Source organism: Schistocerca cancellata, chromosome 8 (assembly GCF_023864275.1).
Source record: "Schistocerca cancellata isolate TAMUIC-IGC-003103 chromosome 8, iqSchCanc2.1, whole genome shotgun sequence".
In the NCBI taxonomy this organism is placed as follows: Eukaryota; Metazoa; Arthropoda; class Insecta; order Orthoptera; family Acrididae; genus Schistocerca; species Schistocerca cancellata.
The window spans coordinates 197,485,405-197,509,327 of NC_064633.1; the positions used below are offsets into that span (position 1 = coordinate 197,485,405).

Here is a 23,923-nt window from a genome sequence, read left to right on the forward strand (position 1 = left end):
TACAAATGTTGCAACTCAGTGGGTCATGAAAAATGAAATTATTGTGCACCTGTAAAAGACTTTGTATGTGATGTTTAGAAAAAGAGAGATGTCTCAGCATGTGGATTATGAGGTGGGTGATACAAAGCTGGAAGAACTAGAATCCACTAGATTCTTGGGTATTATTGTGGATAATGAGCTGAAATGGAAACAATATATTTTAATTCTATCTTTAAGAAACTCAACTTGGTCATATTCGTAACGAAGTGGCTATCACACTATGAAGATGAACAGCTGCTGTGCACTGTGTACCAGCAGTATGGAAATGATGATTTCAGAAACTGCTTCAAAAATACCCGCATCTTAACTTTCATATCTCTGAATGTATGAAAAACATAACATGCATCACACAAGATAGTTGGGAGAGGATTACAATGGTAGTCTTTACACCCAGTTGAGGAAGAACAAGATACAAAGCATACCCCACCAACTGACAAACATTGAGGAAGGACCTCAATACTTGGCTATGAAGCTACTAAAAACAAACAACCTGTGAGTGATAATATGCATGACATGAACTTCACAAAGAAATTAAGAGACCATCTGGTGAAAAGCAATTTTGAACACAATATAATGGCATAGAATCAAATAAAATTCAATCCAGTCCAATTCAGTTCAACCCTTACTCATCTACATTTGCCATTTATTACCTGGTCTGCGTCATTCATCAGGTGTGGCTGGACAAACTGTGTCAAATTTACAATATTAGTAAATTACAATACAAATGATATATATTGCAACAAATTTAAACAAATTAAAAATATGCTTTTCACTCTGCACAACACTGTTCATACTGTCAGTGTTTCTTAGTAGTCTCTACCATGTGATGAAGTGTTTGTTATCCAGTAATTGTTCATTATCTAATGTACTGACAATACCATTAACATTTGTGTATATAGAGAACAACACATCCTATCACACTTCCCTGGGGCACTCCTGATGATACCCTTGTCTCTGACGAACACTCGCCGTTGAGGACAACTTACTGGGTTCTATTACTTAAGAAGTCTTCGAGCCACTCACATGTCTGTGAACTTATTCCATATGCTTGTACCTTTGTTAACTACCTGTGGTGGGACACTGTCAAATGCTTTCGGAAATCTAGAAATATGGAATCTGCCTGTTACCCTCCATCCATAGTTTGCAGCATATTGTGACAAAAGGGCAAGCTGAATTTTGCGTGAGTGATGCTTTCTAAAACCATGCTGATTCATGGAGATAAGTGTCTCAATCTGAAGAAAGTTTGATATATTCAAACTTAGAATATGTTCAAGGATTTTGCAGCAAACTGAAGTTAGGAATCCTGATCTGTATTTTGTGTGTCTGTTCTTTTACCCTTCTTATATACTGGAGTCACCTATGGTTTTTTCTAGTCTCTTGGGACTTTGTGCTAAGCAAGAGATTCACGATAATGCAGGCTAGGTAAGGGGCCAATGCCTCTGAGTACTATTTGTAAAACTTAATTGGGATTCCATCCCGACCTGATGATTTATTTGCTTTCAAATCTTTCAGCTGCTTCTGTACACAGGGATGCTCATTATATATCATCCATATGGGAGTCAGTCTGATGGTCAAATGACGTATGTTCGCATGATTCTTCTGTGTGAACAGTTTTTTGAATGTGAAATTTAAAACTTCAGTGTTTGTTTTGCTATCTCCAACTGCCACACCACACTGGTCAACAAGGGACTGAATGGAAACTTTAGATATGCTTAGCAATTTTACATAGGATCAGAATTTTCTCGCATTCTCTACCAGATCTTTTGCTGAGGTGTGATGGTGGTAGTTGTATGCTTCACGCATAGATCTTTTCACATATGCACAAATCTCTACTAACCTTTGCTTATTGTCTTTTGTATATTCTCTTTGAACTGAGAGTGCAACACTTTCTGCTTCCTCAGCATCTTCTGAATTTCATTATTAAACCACGGCAAATCTTTTCCGTCCTTTATCCAGTTACTAAGCACATAACTTTCCAGACCACGTTTTACGATCTGCTTAAACTTTGCCCATAATTTCTCTCCATCCATAGTACCGGAACTAAGTGATGTCAATTCACTGTCTAAGTGAGATGTTAAAATTCCTTTTTGTAATGTTACTCAACTCGCATGACACAATGGCTTGAATGTCAGTTTCGTCATCAGAGTGTTGACCCTTAATGTGAATGTCCACATTTTGTCATTTTGTGGCATGCTCATCACCCATGCTGATTTTTTTCAAGAAAAGAACTGTCTGTTTTGCATTTCAATCAAATCATGACAGGTGTCTGCATGTTGTTTTTGTTTGGGAGTCAAGGTGTACAGGACAAACTTTGCACACACGTTACTCTTTTTCAAAATATCCTGGAGAATGTCCTGAACACTTGATTCAGAAATGTTGCTTCATTGTGATTTATGATACAACAACATTAACACACAATAGTCACGTGTCCACTGCTATTTACAGTTTTTAGTTCAAGCTGCCACCATAGTTACTGCACCGACATCACTTATATACCAGGAATAAAATCACTCATGGAACTTTCTTGATTACCTCAAACAAAAACAAGTTACCAAAGTGGGACATATCAGACAATCTGTACAATTAATTAGTTGTTTTGTATTTCCATTGGCCCTCATAGAATGATCAATCAGGAAATAGATTCTTAACAGATAAGAAAAACAGGTTATGCAATCTACCAACATTTTATTTATTACAATAAAAATACAAGGATTTAAAAATTTGGGCAAGAATGCTATGGCTATTTCACACATAAGGTTTTATAAAATTATCTGTTGATACAGTCTATAATGTGCAATTAAAGTTTTGTCCTAATTTGTTAGGCCCATCACCAATTAGTTTTTTTCGTGTGTGAAACACTAAATACTGAAAATATATAAGGCATCATGTCAACTACAGGTTGGCCATTCCAGCCATGAGCAAACATTATGTTAACAAACTATTTATTGTGAAAATATCTACTACATTTATGAAATTTCACAACCCTGATGTAGATGGCAGAACACTTACTCTTTTATATTCAATAAACAACTAATTCTTTTGGATGATAAAGCTTTTATATCCTTCAATAAATTCTTGCATTTATGTAAACAATTCTATAAACATTAGTTAATATATCTGTGCAAGAGTGAGTTGCTGACACCAATATGTAATAGGTGAATATTAATGAGCCCCCTGGACTTTTTTGAAGGTACGGACTTTGGCACATTAATTACAGGCATAATTGAACAACAGAATGAAGACAGTGGGAACAAAAATTACACAGTAGGCCCTGAAATAAGGCCTTTATCATAGAGATTGATAATGGATTCAGCTATGATACGAGCAGTTCTCTTGAGGTAACCACCACTTGTCAGCATTACAACAGGTATGTGACGCTCATTAGCCTTCATGAATACCAGTTCATCTCTGCGTATAATACCCTGCAAAAAGAGACTGAGTATCACTTATTGCATACACAATTCATCAAGAACATTGGAATACTTGAAAATGATTACAAAACAGGATTATAAGTACATTATGAAAAGAATGCAGGTAGCATGGTGTCTAGTCTCACTGCATCTGAGATTAATATGTTCTTTCACAAAATAGTGCTGGTGTACGCACACCACTATTCCACTGGAAGTTCAATAAAGTAAGAAAGTGATTTTCACTATGGCACTGGAGAAATATAAGGTGGTCAGGAACAGTCTGAAAAGCTTGTAAGAGTGTTACAAGGTAGACTCTGCTGAGAAAAAGTGGCATGAAAAATAAATCCAACACATTGCACTATTTCTGAGTTAATTAGCATCAAAGTTAGCCAATCAGGCTGTTGTGTGTGCAAATTCAAGTGGCCCGCCAGATGCAATTTGTGTCAGTTGTTCACACAGTATGATGAGAATCCATGAAACCGCTCAGCCTTTGGCTCATGTTTGATCCTTTCTACCATACCGTGTCCAATTTTTGTATCACTCTCTTGTTCAGTTTTAGGAAACCAGACAAAGAATGTGTTACAACATTGGCTCTGACAGGTTACTTGAATATGCACGCGCAGCAGCCGGAATGGCCGACTTCAATGCTAATTGATCAAAAAATGGCACAATGTATCAAATTCTTTTCTTAACAATTATTTCTCAGCACAACCTATCCTGCAATACTCTTACAAGCTTTTTAGACTGTTTCTGACCACCTAGTATAAAAAAGGACTATGATAAATATATGTGATTAAAACTATCATTGGAGCCAGTGACCTTATTCAATGAAGAAGTACAACACCCACAGCAACAACTGATGAAGTGTGCCTAAATTTAATATTACTAGTGGCTATAGAAGTTTTTTGTTCATCTAAATTTAGAAGGTGCTACAGAGATGGTGATGTTACAGTACAGGGGTGGTTTTCATGGTTAGGAATGTTGTTCACTTGTTGTGCTTTAAAAAAAGCATTAAATGCATAAAGACATGAACACATTTGAGAAACTGTATACCACAAACGGTAGAGAAACAGTTTTGAGACGATAACTGTTTGTATCAGCCTGTCATTCCTCCAGACACCGACACCTCATTCAAAGTGTCCCAGGCAGAGTTCAAGCCACCAAAAGGGCAAATGGTGGATACAGCTCATACAGGTGTTCGTAATGGCACTGACAGAAAAGTGTGTGTAGTGGCACTCTGCTCTCGTCAAAGAGGCAAAAAATAAGCAGTTTGTTGTGTAAAGAATGTGAAAAGCGAGTGATGAAAGGTATTTTGTGTGTCAAGTGCATCTATTGGTTACATGAAAAGTGCACGAAAATAAACTTAAAATACATCAGTGAGGATTTTCCGTGGACGTATCATGCTTGTTTACGTGATGAAATGGCTGATCTTGTAAGTATAGTGGACTCCAAAAATGAAATTATAAAGTTACTACAAAATGACATTGAGGCATTAAAACCTGAAATACTACGTTTACAGGAAGAAAATGCTAAATTAATACATGAAAAACATTCCTGTGTGGGTGAAATCCATCAAACAAAACAGCAACAAGAATTGAAAACCACATTTGAAAGTGCAACTTCAAGTAGTGTCCCCAAAACTACAAAAAAATAGTCCTAAGGTTAAATAAGCTCAATTTCAGTGTAAAATTAATGTTAAAATTTATGGTGGTAGTCATGCATGCAATATTTCAGACTGTATATCTAACTCGACCACAGAAAACGTGCGAATTTCATCTGTTATTAAACCTGGGGCGAAGTTTGTTGATGTGACAAGCTCTGTAAACAATGACTGCACCGATTCTACAGAAAGTGATGTTATTGTTATTATAGCAGGTTCAAATGACGTTTATTGCAACGAGGCCAGTTCATTTATTAAAAAGTTGATATTTGATCTGCCTGATTGGTCGTGTGTGAACCGAGAAATCCGATCTACAAATAAAAAATTAAAACATTTCTGCTCCAAGTTAAAAAATGTGAGACTGCTGGACCTTAACAGTTATCAGAGAACCAGCTTCAATGTACATGGACTACATCTTAATCGTCTGGGTAAGAATACTCTAGCAACTGACATCAACAGAGCTATTGAGGAAACAAAAAACAATAATTCAAATCTGCTACCTTGTACCTCAGATGTCATACACGTGAAAGACGGAAGTGATAATTATATATGCCTGCAGAGCAAGCAAACGGAAATAATTCCCCACTGCAATGTCACGACTGTTGATTTTTTAGGAGAACAAAGTCCCTCAGTGTTCCTAATTTAGAAACTTTCAATTTGTGTGAAAATATTAACCATGACAAGGATATATCTTCTCATGTTTGTACTAACGTATCATTTTTACATTATAATGTTGACGGCTTGCGTAACAAAATCATTGTATTTGAGGCCTTAGTTACAGATCTAGCTCCACATGTAATCGTGGTTACAGAGCATCAAAAAACTAACCATAATATTCAATATTATAAGTTACAGGAGTATAATCTTACATTGTTTTTCTATAGAACAGAACATAAAGGAGGGGGAGTTGCTTCTTATGTAAGGAAATGTAAACTAATAAGTTCTGTAGAAAAAGTATCATGGATTAATGATTATTGTATTGAGAAAGATTTTGAAGCAGTGATAATTAAGTTAATGACTGTATCCGTCCCACTTATTGTGGTAGGTATATATTGAGCCCCTTCTGGTAATCTCAAGGTTTTCCTGGAAGCGCTGGATAGTGTATTGGGGAAGCTAAACAAGGGCGGCAATACAGTAAATATTATAATGTTAGGAGACTTTAATATAAACACACTAAGCGACAGCCAAGAATGCAAAGGTTTACAAGGCTGCATACGATCCTATGATATTAAAGATCTACTTGGTCATGTGCCCACTAGAATAACTGAGTCAAGCAGCAGTTCCATAGATCATGTTATGACCAAATATGAAAATGTTGTGTTGGCACAGACTGTAAACGGGTACATATCTGATCATCTAGGACAATTATTAGTGATTGGTTGTCTTAATAAACTTAAACAAAACAAAAAATATGAGAATAGAAGATTATTTTCTGAATACATCATCACCTTGTAGAGAAAACTTTGGGTCAAGAATCTTGGGAATCAGTTTATAGAGAAAGTGGAGTTGACAGCAAATGGGAAGTATTTGTAAAAATTTTAACTAGACATATAGATATTACTATCCTGGCAAAGATCAATGTAAATAAAAATAAACCACCAGTAGTCAAACGTGTAAAACTGGATGAAAAAACGAAAAGACTCAAAGAAGGAATGGAGTATATGTATAAGCTACACAGAGAAACCAGTCTTGATTTATATAAAGAGGCTTATAAAAAATATAAATATGAGTATCGCAAGGAAGTAAGGAGAAGGAAAGTAGAACATATTACCAAACAGATCAGAAATTCTGATTGTGTCTCAAAGTCTTGCTGGGCAGTAGTTAATGATATGAGGAACACTGATTCAAAAACTAAAATTAATAATATAGAATTGAGTATACATAATGATAATTTTTATGATCCTTATATAGTTATCAATATATTTAATGATTACTTTATAGATGCTATTGAAAATGATACTTGCATGAAACAGAAGAGGCAGTTTAAATATGATAAGGAAAAGGAACAGGACTCTTGTAAGCTACCTACAGTAACCATCAAGGACGTAACACAGCTAATTGACAGCCTAAAAAATAAAAGATCAGCTGGATGGGACGAATTTTCTCCTTTTCTACTGAAAAAATGCAAAGGTGAGTTAGCCAGACCGTTAGTCCATCTAATAAATTGTGTACTTGAAGAAGGTGTGTTTCCGAAGAAAAAAAGGGGAAAGAAAGCAAACACGGAACTACAGACCAGTTGCCTTAACCTCAGTGTTTGGTAAATTAATTGAAAAAAATAATGCTAGAAATCTTAATCGAGCCCTATAATACGAATAACTCAGTAGGAGATTTCCAACATGGCTTTAGAAGTGGTCGGAGCACCATATCTGCAGCAGTACAGTTTGTACACTGTCTGATGGAGAAAATAAATGAGGGTTACAAAACGGCAGGAGTGTTTTTAGATCTTTCCAAAGCGTTGGACAGAGTCCATCATGGCGCTCTTTTAAGTAAACTTGCTTGTAATGGTGTCAGTGGGAAACTGTTGCTTTAATAGAATCTTACCTTAAAGATAGACAACAATGCACAGAAGTTGTGTATGATAATGGAGAGGTCATCGAAAAAAGAAGATCAAAGATAAGAAATACAAATTTTGGTGTGCCTCAAGACTCTATCTTGGGCCCCTTCTTGTTTATTTGCTACGTGAATGATTTCCCAAAAGTATTAGACACCAGTCATTGTATTACTATGTATGCTGATGACACCTCTGGGGTTTGCTGGGCACGTAGTAATGATGGCCTAAATTCAGTGGTACAGAATTTTGTTGAAAAGCCCAAACACATTTTGAAAAAGAAAACCTGAGAGTCAATATTAACAAAACCAATTTAATTTATTTTAAGACACGTGGCTCAAATAAAAATACTGTTGTAATTGAGGACATTCAGGAAAATACCTGTTCAGAATGTAAAAATCTGGGGATATAGATGACAGACTTTTGTGGAATCAGCAAACAGATGATGTCTGTGTTAAAATAACATCTAGTCTGTATTTACTAAGGATATTAGTTCAATATCTAGATAATGAAGCAATAAAAATAGCGTATTTTGGGTTGGTGTATCCCCATCTATCTTATGGAATTGTATTGTGGGGTGGGTGTAGCCAAATACAATATAAGAAGGGTATTTGTATTGCAGAAAAGAGTAATAAGAACTATGGGAAAAGTAAGACCAAGAACTTCATGCAAAACCTGTTTATTAATTTTAATATTATGACTATCTATGCAGTATATACGTTTCAATCAACATTTCAGTCACAAAAAAGTGACAAACAGGAATATGGAAATCCATGATACGATACAAGACACAAATCAGACTTTCATATGGTGAGCAGAAGATTGAATCTAACAGCAATATTTTATAATTCTCTGCCAAACAACCTGAAACAGCTTTCTGGTAGAATTTTTAAAAATTAGTTAAAAAATGGCTTATACTGAAGTGCCCATACAGTATGGTGCTGACATGATTTGACCACTGGAATGCTATGTTAAATATACTTAAATGATCTTTTACTTAATAGCATGTAATCTATATATATTGTGTATCAATAATCTAAAAGTAATTACTGTAACATTGCCCATGCATGTTAAATACATGTTTCGAGCTGTAAGATAAATAAATAAATCAATTAATTAATTAATGTCCACTAATATGTGTCTGGATACTTTTGATTGGATGGTGTACAGTGATTTATACTTATGTTCAATTTCTCTTTTTCAAACCCCCCCCCCCCCACCATCTCTCCCTCCTATCATGTGTGTGCGCCTGTGCACCCACCCACCCGTGCGCGCGCGCGCCCACACCCACCCACCCACCCACACACACACACACACACACACACACACACACACACACAGTTTTATTCATTCAACCTTCCAAGAAAGGAGCAAGGTGTCTGTAATATTTATGGCACGTAAATCTGGCATGTTTCAGCAAAACATAATTACAGGAAAAACAACTTCTGCCACCTGTTCCACTCATTTTTTTAAAATTTTTGTTGCAAAAAACGCAAAAAATGTGTTTCTCCCTGTAAACCTGTCAGCAATAAATACAGCAGAGGAAAAAGAAAAGAGGGACAAAAACATTTTTTTTTCTTTGAAATAAAGAATTCATTTTCAGGAATGAGACAAAGCATCAAAACATCTGCTGCGACAGATATTTAAATGTTAAACATCCATATAGCCTCAGACATTCTGAAACTGTTTTTGCTCACATCCTGCAAACCATTACAACCTTGCATAATGGTTTGACTAAGTTCACACTCTGTTTGATAGAAAAAGCTCTAGAACTAACACTAAACCCCTAGTTTGTATTAAGGCATTCTCTGCCACATACTGCCTCCACCCCCATCCCCCTCCTTTTCCAGGTTAGTAGTGCAAACTTGGCAGAAGAACCGCTGTCACATCTGGTAGTACACACAAAAAGTATTGCCAAATCGGAGCTTTATGTCAATCTGTAAGATACATCAGCTGTACTGTTATCAGCAAACAAACTGACCAGTGTAAGTCAGAATTCCTAAGTGACAAATAAGCCTTACATGAAATATCAAAGAGATTTTACACGAGACAAGTTTGGTAGCCAGGTACTGACATACATTTAATTAATGAAGAATTAAACACCTGCCTCAGGGTAGTATACGAAGAAGACATTCTTTCCGTGCATACCTTGATTGCCTTCAATTAAATTTAAAAGTCTGCTATACAAGTGATGTAATTGTGGCAGCAACAGAGTGCATACTGAAATGAAGAGTAATTGAACACCGCAAAGTGCATTCTGCATCTGTTTAACATAGTCCTTGACATGGCATTCGTATGACCTAGGCATATGTTCGCAGATGGTTGACAATGAATTTGACAAGGTGTATCTTAAGGTACAGTTATTGCTCCATATTAGAGAAACAATCCTCAAAAACAGTTTAGCATCATTTCATGTATGATTTCTGTTTGGTCATTATTTGTAAATATGAGAATGAGGTGCCACACCTTCTGTAGTCCATTATAAGCTAACCTGAACATTAATGGATAACTGCTGTGAGTTTCAGAACAGATTCCTTCCCCTACAACAGCTAACAAAAATGAACATTGAATCCAAATTCTTCTGAAGAATTCTTGGGTTGCATGCATTCAATATATAGTGAATTGTTGCTGAAACTGTCAGTGCATTAAAATCATATTAATTCTGATTTGATAACTAGCACAGTGCTTCACAGAAGCATGTGCCTCCTATTACCACAAAATTATTGACTATTTCTAGTCTGCCAAATTTTGATGCTTTGTCACTCCACCTGTTGGGTCACTTGAAGTTTTAAATTTCCAAGATGTGTGTCCCCTGACCTTTACATTGTAGAAAGATATTTGCAACAACAGCTAAAAACTAAATAAATTACTGCTCCATTCACTTTACCTTACCTGTGAAGAAACAGACAGAAGACCAAGCCTATCTCCATCAAGGATATCTGTTCCTGCATTATAAACTATTATGTCTGGATGAAATTCTCTGAGTGCTTCCTCCAGATTACTGCAAAGAGATGGAATGTCATTTAGATAAATCCTCTGAACAACGGAACTCTATTAAACTTTACATCTAGTATGCTGCGTCATTCTGTGAGTACCAGAAGTACTTTGTGTACAAGAAGACTGCATATGAAATTTGAATATAATAAGAGAAATGAATAGTAATGCCAGTTGCTGTCATATAGAGTCAGTGTACTGAGGAAAGAAATATACCACTTTCACACAAGCAGACTGCTTGTGTCTGTATATGTGCGGATGGATGTGTGTGTGTGTGTGTGTGTGTGTGTGTGTGTGTGTGTGTGTGTGCGTGTGTGTGTGCGTGTGCGCGCGCGAGCATCTACTTGTCCTTTTTTCCCCCTAAGGTAAGTCTTTCCACTCCCGGGATTGGAATGACTCCTTACCCTCTCCCTTAAAACCCACATCCTTTCGTCTTTCCCTCTCCTTCCCTCTTTCCTGATGAAGCAACCGTTTGTTGTGAAAGCTTGAATTTTGTGTGTATGTTTGTGTTTGTTTGTGTGTCTATCGATCTGCCAGCACTCTCGTTTGGTAAGTCACATCATATATAGTTGGTTCTAGACATGTACAAGTAAACAAATAAAAATGAAGCACCTTATAGACTGATATCTGGTTTTGTTCATTGACACTGCACAGGATTTCAAACTGTTGCACATTTCACATGACACAATAAGTTGTGTGCACATCCTTTAATGTTCAACTATTATAAAGCAACATAGATTAAATTAACACTGAAATTTTTTACTAACACCAATATGTGCAGAAAGGACAAATATTCAACCTACAGGGAAGTAAGATTTTTCATGGGAAAAAATTATTCACAGTTAAACTGATTACATTATTTTGTTTAGTAGTTTCTAGTACATTAATACTTGTAGAATGGCTTTTCTGCACATTTTAGAGTATTCAAAGTTATGTACATAGAAAGAGAAAGAAGAACCAATGAAAGGAGCTCAGAAGCTATCAAGAGAGAACAACATAAGAAACAGGCAATAATTCCTCTCTTACTATTACTTTTTTAGGGTATCTGTTATCACTGGAATTAACTAATTTGTTTTTCTTCAGGTACCAACAGTGTGAAAAGGAAGTAAACAGTTGTATTACATAGTTACAATAACTTTTACTTCTTGATATACATGTCTTCAAGCAGTTGACACATGCACTGTAGGACCTTGTACCTCATTCTGAAAACTTGGAAGCAAGCTTTCAGACTTCCTTGGATAAATTTTTGTCCAGTTTTTTCAGTATAAATGGCCAGGGGAGTGTGATTTATTTCTAAATACGGGAGTGAGATTCTCTTCATTACATTTCTGCTGTGTTCAATCAGCTTTAAGCTATAGTATTGTCCAGAACAACAATTGGGATTGCTTACATTCTTTGGCAAAGGTACTGAGATGCTTTTACTCACTTCTTTGTTACATGCAAGATTGCACTTCTAAGTGTCTGCAAATTTTGCACTAATTCATATCCCACTGCCGTGATGATTTCCCATACACAACCACTAAACAAAGATAAGGCAACACTGATTCAGCTCACTGAATCATAAATATTGGCCTTGAACTTGGAAATTCTATTACTGTTTCAGTAATATAAAAATCATTTTATAGACAGGATGACATATACAATGAGCAGCAGGGTAGTTAATGTATAGCTTTTTTAAAGTACATGAAGGAGACATGTATGAAATAATGTTTTAACTCCTGAATAAGAATTTTGTTGTGGTGTTTAAGGATTTCTAATCATGTTTGTCACTTTTATGTGAAAATATTGGATGTATAGATAGACCAAAGCAGCATGATGGGATCTTCCAGCAAAAATAAACATAATTGCCTGGAGATGATGAACAGATGCTCCATGAAAATATGGGAAAGCTTCAGTGACATCAGCAAACTCAACACCTGGGAGCTTCAACAACACAATACTCGTTATTGCTCTGAATGATTCAGATAAAACTGTTGAACTTGAAACAGCTGGCTATGAATTCTTGGAGCAACTCCTTAACATAGCTTATCATGCTGATCAAAACAGTTGTTAGAGAGTTGTACCTGTTACGAATTTTGATTGGATCATCCTCGGTTATTCCAGGGGTGTCCCTACCTGTCCTCATGACTCGTCCTGTCTTATCCAAACTTATTCTGACTTGCTAGGCGGCGACATGAGATGGGAATTGGTGCACACATTACTCCTGAGGTAAGATAGACTAAATCTGCCTAGCCAGCCAGTCTCTCCCGCTCTCCACGTATAGTTAGGTTTTATTTTTGCCTGAATTAGTCTTTGTAAGTAATCAACTCACCAGCTTCTGTACAGATCTGTGGACAGAAGTCTGGGTGAAGTCAATGTCAGTAAATCTATTACTATGAATGATTCCAAAAAATAGTTTCCTTGAAAGCTGCCTGGTAATTCTAGTCCTAAGTAAATAGGGAGAACCATACCTGGCAGGTGGCGCAGTGGTTAGACACTGGACTCGCATTCGGGAGGACGTCGGTTCAATCCCGCGTTCGGCCATCCTGATTTAGGTTTTCCGTGATTTCCCTAAATCGCTCCAGGCAAATGCCGGGATGGTTCCTTTCAAAAGGACATGGCCGACTTCCTTCCCCGTCCTTCCCTCATCTGATGAGACCGATGACCTCGCTGTCTGGTCTCCTTCCCCAAACCAACCAACCATACCTGGCACATAACTTTTGAAATAATTTCCGATTTCGTGAGAATACCATTCTCACACTGAATGTAAGATAATCGAGTTAAAGTCACTGAAGCATAATTTTCCTAGTAAACTGAGTGGGATATTATATTTTTGAAAAACATAATATTATATGACTAGTTAAATGACTGTGATAATGGAATATATAATTTTATATTTGGTACAGAATATTTTATGGGATGTGACGTAGACAGAAGGGTTTGTATCGATTTTGAAAGGGGGTGGGTAGTGGAGTTAAAAGCATGATTTACACTAACAGATAAATCATGTCTAACACAAAAACACATCACACCTTTCAAACAACCCTCGCAAACAAGTGTGTCTGATTCTTCGCCATTTGCCCTTTCCATAGGGTTGCTAAGATTTTCTTCAGCGACCTCAAAGATGAAGGTGGGAATGTCCATTCTGTAGGAGATGGTTTAACACCATACATCCTCTGGCTTCTCACTCAAGTACTGGTGAGGTAAAGGTCCTGGGGAAGGGGGTGTGTGGGAAGTGTCTTTGGAGATGTCTTCTTTCTCTTCTTCGATCTTAGCAACCACATCTATTTTTTTCCTTTCTTAGTTCTCGTTTGTGGACCTATCTATTTCTCCCTCTTTCCATATTCATCTACTTCTATCGCAGAAGTCCTTCCTGGTTTCCGTAGTTTCCAATAACCTACAACTTATCTTCAGATAACAAGGCCGAAGAATCAGGCTGCACAAACACGCATCAGCATACACACAAAGATACACGGGTATGCAAACAATAAAACTACTGATTAGAAACCTGTCAAAAGGTGAGAACCGCCAAGTGTTGGAGGGGGAAGGTTAGTGTTCATTGGGAAATATGCACACATTGTTGTTTACTGTTACAGTTCTACATCAAACGTATATATATGAAAATATACATATACATATAAGAACTAAGATGATTCAACATCACATTTATATAAGCATATAAAAAACTAGAAGGATTCCATGTCGAGTATATAAGAAGGAGGCGTGAGTAAGGATAGAAAGCATAAACCTGAGAAGAATCAATTGTGACAATTATTAAGGAATGTCGAGTTGAAGCATAAGTAGACATAGTATCTGTTAAGAGTAAAGAAGTCGAAAAGTAGATGACTCCGGGGACTAAATGAAGTATCAAGAAGTGAGAGTGAAGTGTAAAATAGATTTTTATTTTTACTAGGAAACATTTAATTACAGTATACATACAGATGTATACTAGGGCAATGAACCCCGAGGCCTACTCACAAAGGATAAGGGGGGCATCTGCTAAGGATATAGGGCAGGCTACCTACTTAGAGATAGGATGACCTGTGGCCTGATGAATAGGGATTTGTTATAAAGGGGTGTACCTACTGGAATGTAAGAACGTATGGAGGAAGTGCATTCATAGGGTCAACCCACATGTAAGGTATAGGTACTGACCCTAGGGAAAAGGACAGTATTCGTGACAGAAGTCACAAATTTTATAGGAATTATTCTGGTAAGTTTGAATTCTGTATACCTCTAGCATTATTATGTGTTATGAGTGTCGGAAAGAACACTTTCAGTCGCCCAGAGTTCCTCCAGACTACAAACTACTGTGAATAATGAAACTAGTATGAGCTAAAGAAAAAATAGTATGAAGAATTAGAATAAAGGATGAAATAATCAAGTGTCTATGACACCTGGAGTTTACGATTGAAAATCAGAAATGTTGTCCACACGATTCTTAGATATAAAAGAACTTACTCCAACATTAGGTGAAATGCTCAAGTTGTTATTATCAAAGTAGAATTAAAAAAGAAGAGCTAAATAGTAAATAAAAGGATTATGCATGGTTAATAAAAAAAAGTGGAATGTATACTGTGGAAATATGAATTGTTGTTATATGTAATACTAATGTGCATAATGAGTATGTATAAAATATATGTTCAATCTGAGGGGGGGGGGGGGGGATATGTAGTGATTCAAGAATTACTGCGTAAATTCTAGAATCACTTGCCCTTCTACCATCTCAAACACATGATATTTTAAAAAATAAGTGTGAAAGAACGTACATACTGCGCGACACGTGTTTGTGTGTGCAGGCTGGAAAGGAGTCATGAGCACAAGGCAGATGCGACAGCCAAACGGCATCGACAAGTGCTTGCCACTCACGCCATGGAAGCTGTATTGGAAGAACAAGGAGTGTTTATGTATCTTATGGTGTTTTATATCGTTGACTATTGTTACGAGAAAAAAGATGAACAGTTGAAACATTGTTAATTGTACTTCACGTATTGGACTCGCTAGAGGCAAGATGGGCTCATAAATTATGTGGTTGTTAAACATACTTTATTGCAGATGTATTTTATCGAGTCTAATGTGAGATGAATCGGTTGACTTGTATACATTCAAATACTGATGTGAGAAATGGTGAATATATTATTTGTAGAAGTTGAAATATACCAAGACTGAACTAAAAGTATTCTTCGAGTACTAAATTATTTCAAAAGTAGAGAGACAGAGTCTTATAAATTCCTGTTAACCAGAAGTATTCTTCAGAGAAGTAGTTTTTGGAGATCGACATAGCCAGCATTCAAGAGAACAAGATCAGCTGTACATACCAAGTAAGTCAACCTATGAGAGAGAGGTGTGAGTTTTGCAATCCAACTTCACATCACTTCTTATCGTCAACATTGTTAGAGTAGGAGGAAACAAGATGAGTTAGGCAAAATTTCTAGTTCGTGTGATAAATGGTAGCTTGCTCTAAATGTAGAAAAATGTAAGTTAACACAGATGAGTAGGATAAACAATCCCAAAATGTTCGAATACAGCTTTAGTAGCGTTGCAAAGTGATATGAAAAGGAACAAACATGTAAGGATGGTAGTAGGGGAGACGAATTGTTGATTCCAATTTATTGGGTGACTTTTAGGAGAGTATAACTCATCTATAAAGGAGACCATGTGTCGAACACTAGTGTGACCCATTCATGAATACTGCTTGAGTGTTTGGGACCCCCACCAGGTTGTATTTAAGAAAGACATTGAAGCAATTCAGAGTCATGCTGCTAGATTTGTTATTGGTAGGTTCAATAAACATGTGAGTATTAAGGAGATGTTTCTTGAACTCAAGTGGGAATCCCTGAAGGGAAGATGATGTTCTTTTCGTGAAACACAATAGAGTAAGTTTAGAGAACCGGCACTTGAAGCTGACTGCAGAACGATCCTACTGGTGCCAACATACATTTCACATAAGGACCACGAAGATAAGATAAAAGAAATTAGAGGTCATAAGAAGGCATATAGACAGTCGTTTTTCCCGTGCTCTATTCGGGGATGAAACATGAAAGGAAATGATCAGTAACAGTAAAAGGTACCCTCTGCTGTGCACAGTATAGTGGTTTGTGGGAAATGTATTAGAACCAGATGTACATGCCTCATAAAGCTCTGGACTATTCAAACCAACATTCAGGTTGATAAAAGCTTTGCTTTCAAACTTCAGCAATGCAGGATAAAACTCACTAGACCAAATTAGAAAGTAGGACTGGAAACCAATTACAATAAAATTAAAATAACATGCAGTCAACATATCAAAAAGAAAATAGTACAAATCAATGTGAAAGCCACAGAACTAGGTAATGAGTATTTATGGCAGTTGAAGAAAACAACTAGATATGCAAAGAAAGAAATAATAATAATAATTGTAAAAATGACCTCAAAAACATTCGGTAAATTAAAAAGAGTTTTCAAAACCAAACTTTTGATGTACCTATAGGGATATAGTGTCTGTTCTTTCGGACATGTCTGAAAAAACAGACACCATTGATGACCTGCAGTTGTCTAGAACAAAATTAGAATTATATTAATACCTTCAGCTGCTAACGGGCGTTGATATATATCAACGGGGACAGGTGAAAATGTGTGCCCCGACCAGGACTTGAGCCCAGGATCTCCTGCTTACATGGCAGACGCTCTATCCATCTGAGCCACCGAGGGCACAGAGGATAGAGTGACTGCAGGGACTATCTCACACACACCTCCTGCGAGACCCACATTCTCACTTTGTATGTCCACACACTACATTCGTAGTGACCCACCCCAACACACTTATTACTCGTGGAAGACATTCTTACCAGATAGTCCCTTCAGTCACACTATCTTCTGTGCCCTTGGTGGCTCAGATGTATAAAGTGTCTGCCATGTAAGCAGGAGATCCCAGGTTCGAGTTCCGGTCAGGGCACACATATATCAATGCCTGTTAGCAGCTGAAGGTATTAATATAATTCTAATTTCGTTCTAGACAGCTGCAGGTCATCAATGGTGTCTGTTCAGACATGTCCGAAAGAACAGACACCATATCCCTATAAGTATATAGTTCTGGCAACACCGGCCATGACCTTCTTCTTCTGTGCGGATGCACACATATTCCCTGAATTCTTACGGGACGTGGTAAGAATGTCCTCCATGAGTAATGAGTGTGTTGGGGTGGAACACTACGAATGTAGTGTGTGGACATACAGGGTGAGAATGTGGGTCTCGTGGGAGGCATGCACGAGATATCCCCTGCAGTCATGCTATCCTCTGTGCCCTTGGTGGCTCAGATGGATAGAGCATCGACCATGTAAGCAGGAGATCCTGGGTTCGAGTCCCAGTCAGGGCACACATTTTCACCTGCCCCTGTTGATATATATCAACGCCCATTAGTAGATGAATGTATTAATATAATTCTAAAAACTTTAGATGTGTCTGCAATGGAAACTTTACAATTAGTGTGTAATCTGAACTCTGAATTATGCAATGAGATATAGCCTTTTAATATGAAAAACATTAAAAATTATCCAGATAATAGAGCTTACTTGTGGGTCTTGCTAGGAGAGACAGAAAACAAACAAACTGATAAAGAAAAAGAGTAGAGTGGAAGAGGTAATTGTAACAGTAATGGAAATGAAATAGAGAAATGCAGGACATTGAAGTATGTGAGTGGATGGTAAATGAACCAATGAAGTTCTTTTCAGAATTCCAAGAGGCAAGAAAAAACAAAAATTGTAAATCTGGGATCTAGCAACAACAATATGAACAGAGTAGATTGGCTTTCAGGTGTAGTAAAAACACACACACACACACACACACACACACACACACACACACACACACACAGATATGTATTCATATACATACAACTCATACACACTTAGCCACTGTCATCTCCAGGCACTAAGCCCCAACTCTTAACGTCTGGAGGCAGTAATTGTCGTGTGTGTGTGTGTGTGTGTGTGTGTGTGTGTGTGTGTGTGTCTGTGTGTGTGTGCACGCGTGCCTTTCTACATCTGAGAAAGGAAGCTGTCCGATAAGTTAGTCTACTTTTAAATAAGCCTCTCTGCTGCTCAGCACCTCTTCTACAGGGTGAATAGCAGTCCATCCTATTCCATATTGCTAAAGAGATTAGAAAAGACAGATACGATAACCTAGAGGAAAGTGAGCGGATTACAGAAAACACGCAGGATCACAGTGCATATAACTAGAATGTAATCCACTGAAAAATCGAGAAGAACAGGTGTGAAATTGCTGTCATTGGTGGTGATTTTATGCTCAGACAAGAGGTCATAGGTTGGCTAACCAGCTAAAGTGTAGTTTAGTACATGTAGACAAAAATGTGGCATGACTTCCACAATTTTGTAAAATATTTCACATGCTTCTTAAATTATTAAGAGTTGTCAGTCTGCCTGGTTCAAGTAAGTTTTTAGTATGAGATAAGCTGGCCACAATTTCCTGTTACTTTAGCATAACTTTGTCAATCTTGGTTGCAAGTTTGAGTTTGACTGCTTGTATATAGGGTGGACATGGAGGAATTGTCAATGTTCAGTAATATGAGAGGAACAATCATTTCAGGCTAAAAATTCCAGCAAGCATGGTCTCTAAAATGCATATCTTAAAAGGTACGAGCATTTCTTCATCTACATCTACATCTACATCCATACTCCGCAAGCCACCTGATGGTGTGTGGCGGAGGGTACCTTGAGTACCTCTATCAGTTCTCCCTTCTATTCCAGTCTCGTATTGTTCGTGGAAAGAAGGATTGTCAGCATGCCTCTGTGTGGGCTCTAATCTCTCTGATTTTATCCTCATGGTCTCTTCACGAGATATACGTAGGAGGGAGTAATATACTGATTGACTCCTCGGTGAAGGTATGTTCTCGAAACTTCAACAAAAGCCCATACCGAGCTACTGAGCATCTCTCCTGCAGAGTCTTCCACTGGAGTTTATCTATCATCTCCCTAATGCTTTCGCAATTACTAAATGATCCTGTAACGAAGCGCGCCATTCTCCATTGGATCTTCTCTATCTCTTCCATCAACCCTATCTGGTACGGATACCACACTGCTGAGCAGTATTCAAGCAGTGGGCGAACAAGTGTACTGTAACCTACTTCCTTTGTTTTCGGACTGCATTTCCTTAGGATTCTTTCAATGAATCTCAGTCTGGCATCTGCTTTACTGACGATCAATTTTATATGATCATTCCATTTTAAATCACTCCTAATGCGTACTCCCAGATAATTTATGGAATTAACTGCTTCCAGTTGCTGACCTACTATATTGTAGCTAAATGATAAGGGATCTTTCTTTCTATGTATTCGCAGCACATTACACTTGTCTACATTGAGATGCCCTGCACCATGCGTCAATTCGCTGCAGATCCTCCTGCATTTCAGTACAATTTTCCATTGTTACAACCTCTCGATATACCACAGCATCATCCGCAAAAAGCCTCAGTGAACTTCCGATGTCATCCACAAGGTCATTTATGTATATTGTGAATAGCAACGGTCCTACGACACTCCCCTGTGGCACACCTGAAATCACTCTTACTTCGGAAGACTTCTCTCCATTGAGAATGACATGCTGCATTCTGTTATCTAGGAACTCTTCAATCCAATCACACAATTAGTCTGATAGTCCATATGCTCTTACTTTGTTCATTAAACGACTGGGGGGAACTGTACTGAATGCCTTGCGGAAGTCAAGAAACACGGCATCTACCTGGGAACCTGTGTCTATGGCCCTCTGAGTCTCGTGGACGAATAGCGCGAGCTGGGTTTCACACGATTGTCTTTTTGAAACCCATGCTGATTCCTACAGAGTAGATTTCTAGTCTCCAGAAAAGTCATTATACTCGAACATAATACGTGTTCCAAAATTCTACAACTGATAGACATTAGAGATATAGGTCTATAGTTCTGCACATCTGTTCAACGTCCCTTCTTGAAAATGGGGATGACTTGTGCCCTTTTCCAATCCTTTGGAACGCTACGCTCTTCTAGAGACCTACGGTACACTGCTGCAAGAAGGGGGCAAGTTCCTTCGCGTACACTGTGTAAAATCGAACTGGTATCCGATCAGGTCCAGCGGCCTTTCCTCTTTTGAGCGATTTTAATTGTTTCTCTATCCCTTTGTCGTCTATTTCGATATCTACCATTTTGTCATCTGTGCGACAATCTAGAGAAGGAACTACAGTGCAGTCTTCCTCTGTGAAACAGCTTTTGAAAAAGACATTTAGTATTTTGGTCTTTAGTCTGTCATCCTCGGTCTTCAGTCTGTCATCCTCTGTTTCAGTACCATTTTGGTCACAGAGTGTCTGGACATTTTGTTTGATTCACCTACCACTTTGACATAAGACCAAAATTTCTTAGGATTTTCTGCCAAGTCAGTATATAGAACTTTACTTTCGAATTCATTGAACGCCTCTCGCATAGCCCTCCTCACACGACATTTCGCATCGCGAATAACAATAAAGGGAGAGAAACTAGGGCAGGTTACAGAATTTAACTACTTAGGTAGCAAAATAACAGCAGATGGAAGGAGCAAAAGTGACATTAAAAACAGAATACAACTTGCCAAAATAGCATTCAATGGAAAAAGAAACTTACTGACGAGTAGAAATGTTAGTTTAGACGTAAGAAAGAGAGTCATGAAAACCTATGTGTGGAGTACAGCCCTTTACGGATGTGAAACGTGGACTTGTGGAAAAGAAGAAAAGAGAAGATTAGAGGCATTCGAAATGTGGTGCTACCGGAGAATGGAAAAAATCAGCTGGCGAGACAAGGCTACAAACGAAGATGTCCTCAGAAGAGTGAAAGAAAACAGATCTCTTTGGCGAAATATACAGAAAAGAAGAATAACCTTCATAGGTCACATTTTACGGCATAACAATTTCATTAAGAGAATATTAGAAGGAATCATTGAAGGAAGAACTCGCCGAGGACGACCTAGATTAACCTACATTCAACAAGTAATAAATGACATCGGGTGCCAGACCTATGCAGATATGAAGAAGAAAGTTGACAAAAGAACGGAATGGCGTGCTGCTGCCAACCAACCTGTGGGTTGATAACCGAAGAAGAAGAAGAATTTTTGTTTGTCTGCAAGGCTTTGGGTATGTTTACGTTTGCTGTGAAGTTCCCTTTGCTTCCACAGCAGTTTTCTAACTCGGTTGTTGTACCACGGTGGCTCTTTTCCATACCTTACGACCTTGCTTGGTACATACTCATTTAACACATATTGTACTATGGTTCTGAACTTTGTCCACTGATCCTCAACACTATCTGTAATTGAGACAAAACTTTTGTGTTGAGCCATCAGGTACTCTGAAATCTGCTTTTTGTCACTTTTGCTAAACAGAAAAATCTTCCTACCTTTTTTATTATTTCTATTTATGGCTGAAATCATCAATGCAGTATCCGCTTTATGATAGCTGATTCCCTGTTCTGCATTAACTGTTTCAAATAGTTTGGGTCTGTTTGTCACCAGAAGGTCTAATATGTTATAGCCACGAGTCTGTTCTCTATTTAACCTCTCAAAGTAGTTCTCAGATAAAGCACTTTAAAAAATTTCACTGGATTCTTTGGCCCTGTAACCCATTATGAACATTTGAGTCTCCCAGTCTATATCCAGCAAATTAAAATCTCCACACAGAACATGGTTTGGAAATCTACTTGAAATTTTTTCCAAATTATCCTTCAGGTGCTCAGCCACAACAGCTGCTGAGCCAGGGGGCCTATAGAGACATCCAATTACCATGTCTGAGCCTTCAATACTGTGAAACTAATCTCTTATACTGCAAGCTCTTAGCTTTCCAGACTCTGGAAAGTGGTAGCATGGACCAAACTAAGAAAAAAACTATCTAGTAAACATGAGTATCTGTTCAGTCGAAGAAATGGGTTTCACAGTGCTCAAAGCTCTTAAGATATACATTTTAGAGCCCATTTGTACTAGACATTTTTGCTTCAAGTGATTGTCCCTGTCATATCTCTGAATATTGACAATTCCTTCTAGGACACCCTCTATGTTGTACTTTTTCCAGTTTTACATATCTTAAACAAATATACACTCCTGGAAATGGAAAAAAGAACACATTGACACCGGTGTGTCAGACCCACCATACTTGCTCCGGACACTGCGAGAGGGCTGTACAAGCAATGATCACACGCACGGCACAGCGGACACACCAGGAACCGCGGTGTTGGCCGTCGAATGGCGCTAGCTGCGCAGCATTTGTGCACCGCCGCCGTCAGTGTCAGCCAGTTTGCCGTGGCATACGGAGCTCCATCGCAGTCTTTAACACTGGTAGCATGCCGCGACAGTGTGGACGTGAACCGTATGTGCAGTTGACGGACTTTGAGCGAGGGCGTATAGTGGGCATGCGGGAGGCCGGGTGGACGTACCGCCGAATTGCTCAACACGTGCGGCGTGAGGTCTCCACAGTACATCGATGTTGTCGCCAGTGGTCGGCGGAAGGTGCACGTGCCCGTCGACCTGGGACCGGACCGCAGCGACGCACGGATGCACGCCAAGACCGTAGGATCCTACGCAGTGCCGTAGGGGACCGCACCGCCACTTCCCAGCAAATTAGGGACACTGTTGCTCCTGGGGTATCGGCGAGGACCATTCACAACCCTCTCCATGAAGCTGGGCTACGGTTCCGCACACCGTTAGGCCGTCTTCCGCTCACGCCCCAACATCGTGCAGCCCGCCTCCAGTGGTGTCGCGACAGGCGTGAATGGATGGACGAATGGAGACGTGTCGTCTTCAGCGATGAGAGTCGCTTCTGCCTTGGTGCCAATGATGGTCGTATGCGTGTTTGGTGCCGTGCAGGTGAGCGCCACAATCATGACTGCATACGACCGAGGCACAAAGGGCCAACACCCGTGCATCATGGGGTGGGGAGCGATCTCCTATACTGGCCGTACACCACTGGTGATCGTCGAGGGGACACTGAATAGTGCACGGTACATCCAAACCGTCATCGAACTCATCGTTCTACCATTCCTAGACCGGCAAGGGAACTTGCTGTTCCAACAGGACAATTCACGTCCGCATGTATCCCGTGCCAACCAACGTGCTCTAGAAGGTGTAAGTCAACTACCCTGGCCAGCAAGATCTCCGGATCTGTCCCCCATTGAGCATGTTTGGGACTGGATGAAGCGTCGTCTCACGCGGTCTGCACGTCCAGCACGAACGCTGGTCCAACTGAGGCGCCAGGTGGAAATGGCATGGCAAGCCGTTCCACAGGACTACATCCAGCATCTCTACGATCGTCTCC

At 38.7% G+C, this 23,923-nt stretch overlaps 1 protein-coding gene across 1 annotated transcript in view; it reads right to left on the reverse strand.

The window, feature by feature from the left end:
* Nucleotides 1-2,717: 2,717 nt before the first annotated feature.
* The window catches only part of LOC126094644 (histone deacetylase 11), a 77,344-nt gene continuing 56,138 nt past the window's right edge, over nt 2,718-23,923 (reverse strand). The window contains exons 7-8 of the mRNA XM_049909139.1: nt 10,550-10,658; nt 2,718-3,461 (exon numbers count right to left, since the gene is read on the reverse strand). Of these exons, the coding sequence (XP_049765096.1) occupies nt 3,297-3,461; nt 10,550-10,658 (274 nt within the window). The 3' untranslated portion in view covers nt 2,718-3,296. The remainder of the gene's footprint in view (nt 3,462-10,549; nt 10,659-23,923) is intronic.